At 42.4% G+C, this 14,380-nt stretch overlaps 1 protein-coding gene across 4 annotated transcripts in view; it reads right to left on the minus strand.

The window, feature by feature from the left end:
• LOC116939751 (spectrin beta chain, non-erythrocytic 1) overlaps positions 1-14,380 on the minus strand; it is a 50,921-nt gene that overhangs the window by 16,364 nt on the left and 20,177 nt on the right. For all 4 annotated transcript variants that reach the window (XM_032948517.2, XM_032948515.2, XM_032948516.2 and 1 more), the window contains 12 exons: positions 8,910-9,061; positions 7,567-7,740; positions 6,063-6,154; positions 5,552-5,632; positions 5,000-5,115; positions 4,752-4,864; positions 4,447-4,634; positions 3,646-3,763; positions 2,771-2,929; positions 1,642-1,944; positions 1,143-1,296; positions 46-637 (listed from right to left, as the gene is read on the minus strand). In XM_032948517.2, the coding sequence (XP_032804408.1) occupies positions 46-637; positions 1,143-1,296; positions 1,642-1,944; positions 2,771-2,929; positions 3,646-3,763; positions 4,447-4,634; positions 4,752-4,864; positions 5,000-5,115; positions 5,552-5,632; positions 6,063-6,154; positions 7,567-7,740; positions 8,910-9,061 (2,242 nt within the window). The remainder of the gene's footprint in view (positions 1-45; positions 638-1,142; positions 1,297-1,641; positions 1,945-2,770; positions 2,930-3,645; positions 3,764-4,446; positions 4,635-4,751; positions 4,865-4,999; positions 5,116-5,551; positions 5,633-6,062; positions 6,155-7,566; positions 7,741-8,909; positions 9,062-14,380) is intronic.

Raw genomic sequence — 14,380 nt, forward strand, 5'->3', positions numbered from 1 at the left:
TAAGCATGTTTCTCTGCCCCACGGTTTGTCCCCTCGACCCCTGACCTGTAGCTGGAGATCTCCTCGGTGACGTCCTTGTGCTTCTTGTTGAGCGACTGAGTAGAGAACTCGTCGTGGCCCATCTCGTCGCTGGAGACGATGCGCAGCGTGTCCTCCATCCACACCTCTATGTCATCGGCGTCTGCCTGGAACTGGTACAGGCTCTCGGCCACCTGCAGTCGCCGCTTGCGCTGCGCCGCCAGGTCCTCCAGGCTGGCCCACAGCACGTGCATCTCGGCGACGCGCGCGCGGATGTCGTCGGCGCCGAAGTGTCCCGCGTCGGCCATCTCCTCGCCTTCGCGCACCGTCTGCTTGAGATCGGCCGAGCGGCCGTTGAGCTCATCCTCGACGGCGCGGTGCTGCCCCAGCAGGCGCAACACGCCCGTCAGGTCCTTGCCGACGTCGCCCGACGACAGCAGCGGCTCCTTCTCGCGCACCCACCCCTCCAGCTCAGCCATCTCCCAGAAGAAGCGCCACAGCTTGCGAGACTCCTCCAGCTTGGAGCGCCGCTCGGCGGCCAGCGAGCACAGCTCTGCATAGCGCTCCTCCAGGTGTGTAGCCCGCTCGCTGACCACGTGCGGGTCGCACGGCTTGTACGCTGCATGGAGAAGGGCACACCCTTTTAATGCTTGAGATGGTCTAATCCAGTTCTAACTTCACTGATACGCTGTTAGTGGAAAAACACACATTGCTGCCTTACTCAGCTGATAATTTTTTGTTGCTCGCACAGCCTAAAATGGCCTTTCCCCTGTGATCCATGTTCTCATAACCCTCTTTTAAAAGTTACTAAAGGTGTTTGTTTTTACGAGCTAATTATTCCCTAAAATCTTCCATTCATTATGCCTGTTCACTTCATATAAGTGGAAATTGTGTAACACTTATACTCTGTATTCACATTGTGAAAATCATATTGACAATGCCATCAGCGCCAATGTGATTATTCCTTCCCTCTTTCTCATGTTTAAATCATCAGGAAAATTTCATATTTTGACACTGCTATGCATAATCAAGTAGTACCATCAACACCGAGCTAATCCAAGAGTTACATCCTTCAACTGCAATAAAGCGTGACCTGGCATGTAAGAAACGTTAACCAAGCTCACCATCGTCTTCGCTGGAAAACCTTTGTGCCGCTGCATTGACGGCCTTGACTCTGTCAGCCTGCACGGTGATGTCGGCCTCCACCAGTGCATGCTTTTGCAGCAGGTCCTCCACGCCCAGCAGGTGTTTGCCGTAGTCTTGTGAAAGCAGCCGCACCTACAGCCAAAATAGATTTCAGCATCAGCAGTGTATACACTGCGCCCTCGTCTGCAGGAATTGGCAGTTTACACATAGCCAGGGTCCAGTGGGTCACTTGAGAGAGGGAGCGTCTGTGTTGAAATAACATGCGGATTATTATTCTAACGTGTAGAGCATAACGACGTAGGTAAACAAGCCGGCTGAGGACCTTTTCTCCTAGTGCGCACACGATTACCTCTAAAGCATTCGTGCACTTGTCATCACGAAGCCAAGCCATTGTTGTGAGTTTCTTTTTGTCCTTTGCCAAGATTGCGCACGACGCACGCCGTCTCGCCTTCGTGACGACGGTGCAGAGCGCCTCACCTTCATTTCATCCATCCAGTCGACGATGTGCAGCATCTCCTGGAAGACGCGCTGTAGAGCGAGGTTGGCCTCGAGGCGGTGGCGCCGTGCCGCCAGCAGCTCCTGCAGGTACTCCCATAGGCGCAGCACGTTGTCGCGCCGCGAACACACGCGGCGCACCTCGTGGTAGTCCTCGGCCTCCAGCTCACGTGCCACGTCCACCACGGCCTGCACGCGCTCCTCGTAGGCCGCGATGTCGGCCTCAATCGCCTCGTGCTTCTTGGTGGCCGCCTCCACGGCCGGCAGGTCCACGCCAAAGTTGTCCTGATTGGCGGAGTGGGTGGTATGATGAGATACATCACAATCGAAACATTGCAGTTCATGTTTACATTTTCTTTTTAATTTGGTAGATGGATGGAGAAAAAATACTTTTCTTCATGAAGTGGCTACAAAGGAAGAAATGAAAAACGATTTAGCATAGGGAAAAACTAAAAAAATCAGACCAAACACATTAGAGCATTAGCTTTTTTTCCCACCATATAATGGCAAAAACTGCCTTTATAATATTTGGCGAATTTGGCCCTAAAACTTAAATAATTCCAAATGTATGATTGCATAAAGTGACATTACAATTATTATTGGGCATATAACCATTCACACCCACCCAGAGAAATGTAATTAAATGTCAGTATTCATGGTTACGTTTCAATAACATTCATTTTTTACTGCTGTGCAGCAGCTACGATGACTTCAGGGTTTATTAGAAAGGTAAAAAATGTGGCCCCGTAATCACTTGCTCATGCCACTGGTGGCAAAAGGGCCTCCCACAAGAGCAAACTCTGTAGGGTTTTAACATATTCTAGCTAACCAAAATGACAAATATCGATAACTTACAGCCATTTGTGAATCCACTGCTGGACTCTCAAAACCCGGTAGCACCTGCACAGGAGCTGATTCCATCGCTGTATCTTCCAGTTAGGACATACTCTCACGTGCGTTCTCTCCCTTGGCCGTCACCGCAATTAGTTTTGACCACGGGCCATCAACCATTCTTGCGACGTGCCCTAATTGTCGAATAATTGGCTGCCTGATAAGTATCCGTACTTAATATGAAGCAACCCACCCTAGTGGCCGTGCGCTGCTCACGAACCTGTGTGACGAGGCGCTGGTTCTCGCTGAGCCAGGTCTCGCGAAGAGCCGCTTTGCGGTCAAAGCGTCGAGCCAGCTGCTCCAGCTTCTCCTGTCGGATGAGCTCGTTCCGCAGAGCCAGCTCCCGTTCGTGCTCCGCCTTCTCCAGGCGCTCCCAGGCCTGGCCGCCATGAGTGGGTTAGAATTTACCGAAGGTTATTATCACAAGTTGAAAGTGTTTCAATGCATACAGTCGTCGTTACACAGCACGCCACTTGAAGGCACTTTTGCTCTTTAAAAATGTGAACAAAATGTAGCGTTCAAAACACCTCGTTGCCTTGTAAGGATTTATTTTCTTCAGAATGGCAATTTGAGCTGCAGCTTAATGCAAAGCAGATATGACCAAAATTAATGGAACTTATTGAAAAGTAGATAATACATTTACACAAGATATTCTTAGACATAATTATCATCTTAACACGTAGGCTGTCGCGACCAATATCATCCATAGGAGTTTTTTTTGGGTTAGATTGCGTAAATATATAAAAGTGTCGTTAAAACCCGCGAAACGTCGTACTCAGTTTGTGAATATTGTGGCTTGGCTCTCCAACACAGCGGTGTGCTGCACTAGTAACGAATTGGCCACGTTCTGTTTACGTGACAACCCTTACTAGTTGGCTGTGTTGGGTTGTGGCGGGTTTTAATGACACATTTATATATTTACGCGATCTAACCCAAAAAAACCTCTATTATGGATAATTATCATCGATAGCTAGGGCTGGCTTGGATAATATAAACAAAGGTGTAGAGGGTGACTCCTAACAAAGCACAGTTTACATCACGCTCCCGCTACTGGAACTCGCTCGTTAAGAGAGTGGTGATGGGTGGCGACGGCACCTTGTTGATCTCGTTGACGAGCTTGCCTTCCCGGGGAGTGTACACCTTCTGGTTGTTTGCTCTCATCTTGCTCTGGATGGTGAAGAGAAGTACCTCCAGGTTCCCTTTCTCTGTGAATCTGAATGAATGATGAATAAATTAGAAAACACCTATTATAGGCAGTAGGACACCTTTTTTTTTACAAATGGGACGGTATATACAAATGCGCATAAATATATACTCACTTCAAAGAAGGTTCGTCCATGGTCATATCAGTTTGCATGTTTACATATACATATAAATACACGCTCATACATGTGTGTGCATGCCATTGAGTTTTTCGAGCTGAATTATACATGTATGTTGCATTAAGAGCAAGCATTGAAGCCTTTTACTTATAGAGCCTTATTAAATATGAATTGTGTCCGTATGTCAAAGCAATGCATAATTTAACAGACAGAACAAGCTGCTTTGTGCTCAATCTTTGTGTTCTTGATTTTATTGTATGGACAAAGGCTTACAAATTGAGGGGAAAAACACTGATTATAAGTGATTATAAGATAAGTCTTCAAGTGAGTACATAGAACATTAAAGCCTTTAAAATTATGAAGATAGATGTACCCACACGTTTTTTTCTCCATTATTTATTGATATACATAATCTAATTTTCAAAAGCGACATACATGAACTTACAAAAACTGCAACGGGTATTTTTTTTTTAGTTGCGAAAAATGTTCATACATGCAAATGAGCCGAGTCGTGTGCACATTGATCATTATTCGGCTGACAATACACAAAAAATAAAGGTGGTTGGCTGCGTACTTATTTGGCTTCTCCACGGTGCGGTAGGTGCTGAAGGCTTGCAGCTGCTGCTGCACCCCGGTTAGAGAGTTGGCAAATTTGCGGTTGTTGAGAATGATGATGGTCTGCTCAATCCACTCCAGCAGTTCCGATGCCAGCGTCTCATACTTATCAATCATCTGGTCTGTTTCAATGGCACTTTCCAGCACCTAGTGGGGAGGAGCACGGACGTCACAGAGTCGGTGAAAATCTGTGATGGAAACTTTTGCCATTGAATTTTGATGGAAACAAAAAAACATTGACAATGGCGGAAAAAAATATCATACCTTTCCAATGCGCTTGCCCTCAACAGCCAAGGCCTTCATCTTGGAGAAATAATGGTAGTACGTGACTACGTAGGTGATGATGGACTTCTCATCAGGTTGGTCCACACTGATGTCTAGAAATTCAATATGAGTGTTTAACGTACATGAAGTAAGCAAAGCAGCCATACAAATCAACAGAGGATAATTTCTCGAATGACTCACAAACAAAATCTCTCACTCTTTTCGTGGAGAAGAATAAAAAGTCATACCTTCAGGATCAAGAAGCTTGGTGAGCCCGAGTTTCTGCTCAGCGATGTTGAAAGCATTTTGCAGATTGTGATGAGCATTGGACTTCTTCAGTTTGTCAAACTCAATCAGATCAGGCCTACAAACAACAGGTAAAAAAACAGATTTGTCAAGCAGAATATTTTTTTTATTAAATGCGTGCTACACAGGAATATTTTTACAGATATAATTTGACCCTTAGATTTGATATATATCTGAGTTATAATGCTTAGTGCTACCGGAAATGATTTTTCACATCACCTAAAATAGTTCTGGAACATTTTATGCAAAATAAAAGTATTTATCAACCATCACCCAGCTACACTGACACAAACGTTAGAGAATTGACATTTTATAATCTAAATTCACCATGTGTAGCACTGTTATTGTAACACTCTGCAACCCACTTTCACATATTTACTCTCAACATATGCAAATTAAATTCCTTGCACTGCCAGACTACACAAATAGTGACGATTTTAACATTATTTTACGAGTCTGCATTCCTTCTCAAAACGAAACCTAGGGGGTGTTACCTGTGTTTGTGGACGATGGCATTGAAGGCCAGACCGTCCCGCCAGCTGGTCGTGAAGTTGTGTATGTTGACATTCTGGTATCTGAAAAAACATAACATTGCATACATTGTGAGTACAAATGATACACCAGGCTCTGCTTTCAGAACAAACATTGTACAATCAAAGCCAGAAAAAAGGGGAGGGTAATTTAATGAAACAGGATGTAATGAGCACTTTGGCCCTGCTAACAAGAAAGTGCTAAAAGACTCCTGTCACATGTCAGGCAGCGTCTGGAAATGATCCAACTCATTTTGAATGGCCAGTTGTCTTATTGGAGGGTCGACTGCGGGGGTGGGTAGAGGTCCCTTTAAAAAATAAATGTCCTCGCTACTTCAAAGTATAAAATCAAGTCTAAAAACCACCTGGGGGAAAAGCATGGGTAGTGCCACCCTTTTTAAATCAACAATTCATAATGGCCACGTGAATAACACACGTTCACTTCTGTTGTAAAAACATTGTCGGAAGAGCTTACCCAGCTGTTTTCATTTGACACCACAGGAGTAAGGCGTCCTTAGCGGATCTTCTCTCCTTATTGTCTTCGGTTTCCACGCTGATGTCTTGAATCTGATTGACATGAGGTTACACGACTGTCTAAAAGACCTGCAGCAGGCTTCATTCCTTTTTCTTTTTTTCAACTTAAATTATTGTACCACAAATGTAAAAACATCAGATTTGTTTTGTTAATGAAAGCATATGCAAACATATGTTAATGGGTATGAATACTGCAAGGAACATAATGATTGTCAATATCTCCTAAGACAGCCGAGACCAAAGCAATTGACAAAATAAAAAAGTCGATTCAAATGGAACCAAAACTGTATGTTTTAACCGATAGTTTCTTTGTCAATATATTTTAAATTGCGAATGAAAATAATTGCTTGTGGTTCATTGAAAATGTACGTAATATTACGTCCAGCAATTATTTCCCCAGCTTAGATCATGACAAATATAAAATTGGGCACCACCTATTATTGTCCGGCCAATCCAATAAAATAAAAAAATATTTTATTACCTAATCATTGATATTGTTATTTCAGTCAGGTTGGTGTAGTCCAATGAAATGCCAACACGACAGTAAAATATGTCAGTGGGCTTTATCCTCTGTGTAGTTACATAAACAGGTTTACTACAGGACAGGCTGCACATTCAAACTCAATAATGCAGGTGCACAGTGTATCAGCAGATATTAAAACCTCACAGTTGCCAATGCTGACATACAGTACGTTGGAAATTCCACCACATAACTACTCTAAAATACGCTCTCTCAATTCACAAGGTTGTGCTATGCTTTTAGAAGCACATTTCATTTAAACTGCTCCCTCTGTATGCATTCAATAAAATCACGCTCATGTACGCATTGTAACTGGTGCTTTAGGGCTATCATGAAATGAAACGTTAAAAAGGTATAGCTGTAAATCTTTCCAAACTCACAACAAAAACCGAGCTGAAAGTTTTCTGTGGGCAGTTGTAATTTTCATGCATCATTTGTGCGTCCGTATCCTTAGAGGCCCAGAAGAAACACAGCTGAAGTAATTTAAATTACCTCCATTTCTCAAAAAGTGCAGAGGCTTACAAAAGCTCTTGTTTGCTGCCAAGGGATAATTTTAAAAGTTTAAAATAAATATTTGTGTTGGTCGAATGGAAGAGACTGTGCAAAACTGAAAACCAAGGGATTCATCTGCATTTCAGTATCCTGCCCAATGTCATACCCAAATGTAATTAGTCTAACGGTCATGTTGAATATAAAGACACCAGCGCTGAATTAAGAGACGTGTAGTAAACTACATGGGAATTAGTCATTTATCTAACTGCAGCGGTTATAAGAAATACTTTTTGATACGATGCATATGGAGAACAAAGTAAGCATAGAATGTAAAGGGTTTGAAAATTAACACGATGCACAAAACGGTGTAAGTGTTCGCATGGTGGGCATCACAAGCAGTTCCGTTTTGCACAGACAAAAGGCAAACGGGCACCTGGAAACGCAGGATGATGGTCCAGATGAGGCCCAGGATGAGACGGTGGTTTCCATCCACGATGTCGTGCGAGCCCATGTTCTCCAGGTGCACCTTCTGCTCCTTGAGGAACTGCAGCGCCTTGTCCACATTCTCGAGGCAGTGGATGCGCATCTTGCCACGCGTCGGCTTGGGCTGGGGGTGGCACAGGTGCACGCACACGCGTGTGTAGGACTTGATAAGAGGCATGCGTACATTTCTGCTTGGCATAGCTGACTGAACACACCTGTCTGCTTGACACGGGTGCATATTTTATGTACTCAAGACTCATCAGAAGTGTTTTTAATTTGCAAAGTAAATTTAAAAAAAACAATGTAAAATTGTTCCTCTACAAGGAAAGGTTTCCCCAAGAAATTCCATAAAAACAGTGCCAAGTGACCAAAGCCTTTCATCTCACTCTTTATCCTCACGTTTGTACATGTGTGAGCTGAACAGGAAGTGAAAATGGTAGCCATAAGAGAAATGTGGGATTTTTTTCCTCACTCAACACAACAAATGCCTAAAAAAAAATCAAAAGAGCATTCCTGTGATGTGATGGATGTGCATGTAAACTCTGGCTTTTAAAGGAAGAGATGTGGAATTGGCCCAAGAGATATGATTCATAGTTTTACCATCCATTCTCTACCATCATGAGTGTTTTTTTGTTACCAGTTATACTTTCAAAACATCTCTTTCCTAAGTTTTTGACTTTTCAAATAATATTTCCTTAATGTAATCACTGAGTGGTACATTTTCACAAGCATCCTTGAATCCAGTGCAATGAACTGAAACTATTAGCAGATGAAAATTTACTGAATACAACATGAAGCAGCAGATTTAACATGCCGTGTTTTCTTTAGAGCGAAAGGCTAAGTTTGACTTTTGTGCTAAAGGTGCACCTAATTTTAAACCAACATTTTATTATTATGGTTGAAGTAAATGCCAAAGAATTTACCTGCATGGTACTCAGTGCAACCAGTTTATCTGGTTTTTCTAATTGACTGCATACTTTACTCCGAACTTCTGAACAATACAAAGAAGGATGTATAGCTATGACTATAGCATTGTGTACTGTTCTATTTTAACTCTGAGCCTCAGACACGCTCACCAAACCCAAACGATCATACTTGGGATGACTGGGATGGAGGTGAGATAGCTTGAAACATTTTAAAGCACAGCTGCTTGATCACAGCCCAAGCCATCTTCATTAAAGATACCCTCTCTCACACATTTCATCTGACAATACTTTCTAAATGCAATAAGAGTGCGCTGGACTTCATTTTTTTTATTTTGGTGCCAAGGTGACCCGCTCTTGCTTTACTCACCAGCTTCTCCCCAGATAGGACCTCGAGGAGCTTGATGAGCATGCGGCCATCGCGCAGGTCCGTGTAGAGGTCGGTGATGCGGCAGGATACGCGCGCCAGGTGAGAGTTCACCCACTTGGTGAAGGTCTTCTTCTGTACAGCCTCACGCTCATCTTTACACCGCCATCAGGCCAAACACAGGGTGAGTGGGAGGACATGAGGAATGTGTCTAACATTTCCATTTTCCCGCTTGACCTTGTCTCACAGCAGTTAAAAACGCAATTCACTTTAAACAGTGGCATTTGTTAATAATAAACCATTGACTTTGAATGCTGTCACAGTGCTCCTGGTCTTTAACTTGGGTTTATATACATACGATTCAAGTGAAACAAACACTGCAGATTCATTTTGGATTACAATGACATCCAGCCCTGCTCAGGCTGGGATTTTCAGTGTGCCTTTTCAGAACAAATGTTTTGAGGTGGGTGACTGGTGGTGTGTGTTTGGGTAAGAAGCAGCTCAAGTTGATCCAATAAGATCATGCTGCTGTCTGGCCATGGGCAATAGAATGTTTTTGTTTCCAGAGGAATTCAAGGAAACTCTCTGCTATTTAATGATTTATTATTTTTAACAAAACCCATTAAATCATACTAAAATTCGGAGCCATGTGGTTTGATGTAACAATGTTTGAGTTTTCATTTAAAGCTTTCGTGACTGCAGGGATTCATATTCTTGGTTATTTCGGTAAAGTCACGAAACGTTGTGAGAATTGTATTGTTTTATATTTTTATTATTTTATTGTTTCCCTTCTACGTGACTTTACCGAAAGAACCAAGAATAGGAAAATGTTTTAGTTTTTCATATGGACTTAAAAGGAATGCCTTAGATCGAACATTTTCCAATCTTTCCTTGATCCACCATTCCTTATTAATACGAACCTACTGAATGTCGTATGTGATCAGAATTGTCAATGGCAAATAATAAATTATTAAATGTTTTGAACTTCAAAACAAAATTCAAGCCAAAGGAAATGACATACTGCAGGGCAAGTTTGGAAAATGTATCAGCATGCTTTTACGTTTAAATTGATGTCGCCTTCCCACGAGTTCATTCATCCAATTTCTCAGTGTTCCACCGCCCTTGGCTGCACTGTACGTGAAATCGGTATTTTGCCATCTCACCTCTCAGCCCCTCCCTATGTCTTTGAAAGTAATCCCCCTATCAGCAATAGCAAATACCGACACACACACACAAAAAAAGTGTTGAAAAAAAATAAGCGCCAACAAACGGAACCTTGAAAATAAGCACGCACCCCCGACACTAGAAATACTGCAATTCACAAGTTTCAGAAGGAAGTGTGTCTGCTCAAATGAGGGTGGTGGGGCCGTACCCTGAGTCCTGTGGGCATTCCATAAAGCTACAGCCAGAAAGAGTCTAGCCAAAGGACAGCCACTGTAAATTTAAATTGGTTAAGTTTCTGTTAAATATTTGAAATATCCCTCAGTACTGTGCCACTGATTGTTTCCATCTACAGCAAAACTTAATGGAAACTTCAGAACACACCAGTAACCAATCCATTCTCGTGAGAGATCAAATAAGCTTAAGCCGAATTTAAACCACCTTTTTAAAATTTGATGTTTTACACCCAGTTAATTCACTGCTGCATGCATTTAAGCAGAAATACAACTTTTCACTATTCCTTCCTTTCCACTCGACTTGCTTTTAAATGTATTACTTATCAAAGCAAATTACAACATACGCAGCAACTGCTGTTTATTTTGCCACGGTTTTGCCTTGGCAATTGTGGAGTGTGATTATCGTGTCATCGGTTTGGATGACACGATAATGGAAACCCTCATGTGTTCAAGGTTGTTGCTATTATTTTTTTTATACGAAGGTCGAATGTGTTTTGCCCTCAAAAATAACCTACCTGCAATTTTGGCTAGAGTATATTTACATTTTTAAAAAGAGGCGCATCCTATCCACTAAAGGTAATGTGTTCAATGACACCATATTTATGCATTTGAGTTTTGTCAACAAATTTATCGACCAGGATCTTGTCCCTTCAAAGTTATGATCTGCATAAAACAAGATGTGGATGTCACAACTTGTTTGCACCAGACTATGCTCATAAATATGCATAGGCGTTATAGATTGTAAATTATGCAAACACCATTTGGGTGCAGCTGGCAACATCTAGGTTGGGTACAACGTCCAAATTTTTCACGGGGCCCTTCCCATTTGAATGCAACGGTCACAGAGGGTGGCCATGGTTGTTTTTTGCCACGAGTGTGCCCATTCTTCCTGTTGCCCCGTGTTGCCCCCAGTGAATTTGCAACTGCCCCGTGGGCAGGGGAGAGCAGCGTGCTTCACTATCAGGCCCCATGTGATTAGTGGGCCACCAACACTTGTTGGAAGGATCACATGTTGGTCCCAAGAATTAGATTTTTTAAAATGGTGTATTTCACGCATGATGTTGTAACATTTGTGCTCGCACTTACTTGCCTTGTGATATTTAACACTTTATGGGATTAATTTACAATTACGAGGCATGTTTGTACATTTTAAGTAATTGAACTTCTAAAATTAGTTCAGTATTGAAGTGCAGTAATTCATCTAATAATTAGAATAAAAGGGTCCGGTGGTGCCATTAGACCCTTAGGTGGTTGAGTAGTTGGGTGGGGCATATCATTTGAAAGGCTGAAGCTTTTCAAGTGGACTGAAAATCCGGGTTTACGTTTCTATATACAGAAATGACAGCACTGACAGAGTACCCATTTACAAAAAAAACAATATTATTTTCTAGCAGCACATAATGAACACCTCAATAACTCGTATTACTCCTGGTATATTCACGCATATTTGCGAATACTAGAGGGAGACATTATATTCGCATCAGGGGAGAATAACGCATATTACCAGGCTGAGAAAATACTGTATTGTCACGTGCACGTACGTACATACATACAAGAGGCATTCAAGTAAAACGCCATCTTGCAGTGGCATCACGAAGGCATGCAAAACCTAAAACACTTCTCATGGCTGTTCCCCTCCCCCACACCTTCTGAATCACCGAGCCGTAAGCTCTCTCTCTCGCTCGCTCCCTAAGATGGTTGACACGCAGGTGAACGCAGCGAGTGCGGCGATAAATTAAAGCAAAATCTCTCGTCGTTCCCAGTGCCCTTGTGTAAGCTCGGTGATAATGGGGTGATTCGTTTCATCACCCGCGGTGTGTTATGGGCCGAGATGTGGGGGCGGGGGGGGTTTCTTTCAACCACCAGAATTAAAAGCATCCACGCACTTGCGGCATAAACACCTCCTCGCCCCAACCAACAGATATATAATTTCAAACCAAAATACGGTAACATTGATTGTTATGATTTTGATAGGGGGAATGCTTGTGCACAGTTTAGACCAGCCGACACGGTCCCCGTATCCGAACGAGACGTCTCGTACATTGCTTCTCAAGTGTCTGCAGCTTACTCGAGACCCCGTTTTCAATGAATGCACACCCAAGTGGAAAAAGAGCACTGCTCAATTACCAAGTGAAACTAATGTCTAAGCTGTGCCTTTGCGAATTCAACAATGTATATACAGCATATGTGGCTTTACGCAGAGATGCGGAAGTCAAATCTATATAACTCTTTAACATTTCAGATTTGGAGCACATTTTCTCCATTGCATCTAGATACCCAATCCAGTCACTTTCCTTGTTAAAAATTACATTTCTTGTATACATACTTTTTTAAGCGCAATTCATAATCGTACTTTACTTTATTCGCGTTTTATTAAATTCAAGTTAGTCCAGATGTGTTACATTTAAGGGACGTTTTAAAAATTGTGTTGCTAAAATGTCTCCGACCCAGGTCGCCCTTGTAATTGAGGTAATGTTTTATGCATATCAATGGGTTTATCATCTGTTGATTAAATAATGGATACCGAATGATTTAAACATGGAACAGTGTTAAGACTACAAATGGAATTATTGTTGGCGATTCCATTTCATGACATAAGTGCCCAGTTTACATACACAATTGACGTACTTGGGAGGGGACTTTGGGAGTTCTCAATGAATTTGTAATGTTTCACTTCTGAAGCCTTTGTTACACATAGTTGCGTCCAATCACCAAACACATTTGAGCGCAATATTTGGCCATGACTGCATGTGCTAATTGGCTTATTTTGAACAAGAGTATGCATCAAAGCAGCATTATTGTCGCCACTTGTCTTGAATGACATCACTATTCAGCAGTGTATTGCATAAAATATTGGGAATTTTTTTTTAAAGCGTGCTATGACAACGCCGGTGACCTTCTGAGGATCAAATTCGATGGCTCATTTACTCACAACAGGGCTGCTGCGCAAGTCAAAGCCCCGCATGCAGGACCTTCAAGAACACGGGTGTCTTCTCATAGGGCGATTCGGCAATACATGCAACATCGCAGGGTTAATGACAGTGCTGCTAAAGGTTCAGTTGTTACTCCGGAAAGCTGACAAGCCGGGTCAGTGGGTGCCTAATTCAAACATTCGTAGCAGAGGACGCTTTGTTGAAGGGCGTCCCATAAGGTGTTGTGGTTAAAACAAAAAAATTCATGGAACAAAAATGCATAGTTTCCTGAAGACGACCGCTTGTGTTGCGATCGAAACGTCGTAGTTTTTGTTATTTTCTTTGAACCTATCTACGTGACTTTACCAAAAGACCCAAAGAATATGTGTTCCAACTGCATTTAGGTTGCATTTTCTTTTCTTGCTCTGGCGGTGTCCCGATGAGGTGCACACCTTTCTAATAACAGCTCTTACATCGTTAGACCTCTTTTGCCAGTACCAAAATATAATAATAGGGTTTTTCCCCTTTTTTTCTGGAAACAAAACTGAAACCTTTTTACAAGGATTCATGTCTGCATTAACCACAATACCTGCAGTCAAAATGCAACCAAAACACATACTATGATAATATATGCATTGTCCTTTAAACTGATTGGTCCACACCAAGGGACGGCTTTCTTTTGAGCCTCGACCCAATTGGGCATCATCTGGTCGGGCACCAATTGGATCGAGGCTCAAAAGAAAGTCGTCCCTTGGTGTGGACCAATCAGTTTCAAGGAAAAGGCATATATTATCATAGTATGGTATTTTTTGCATTTTGACTGCAGGTATTGTGGTTAATGCAGACATGAATCCTTGTAAAAAGGTTTCAGCTTTGTTGCCAGAAAAAAGGGGAAAAACCCTATTATTAGCTCTATTACACCCCAAAGTATAATTTAGTGTTTTCCCAACACGACTGCCCCTTGGGCTTATGACACGAGGTGTAATTATGGGGCTTGCGCAAGCAATCAGCATATGCCTGACGCAGAGCCAGAACAGCAGAATGTCTCTGCGGTTAATATCCTCAGTAGGCAACGCACCCACATGCCACATCATTGTGAAATGATGAGGCTAATTCTATGCCAGCACGTTGCATTGTCAAACTAAATTTACAATGCTTAAGCTCC

The sequence above is a fragment of the Petromyzon marinus genome, chromosome 6, assembly GCF_048934315.1.
Source record: "Petromyzon marinus isolate PM22_M1 ecotype Great Lakes invasive population chromosome 6, UKy_Petmar_22M1.pri1.0, whole genome shotgun sequence".
NCBI lineage: Eukaryota > Metazoa > Chordata > Hyperoartia > Petromyzontiformes > Petromyzontidae > Petromyzon > Petromyzon marinus.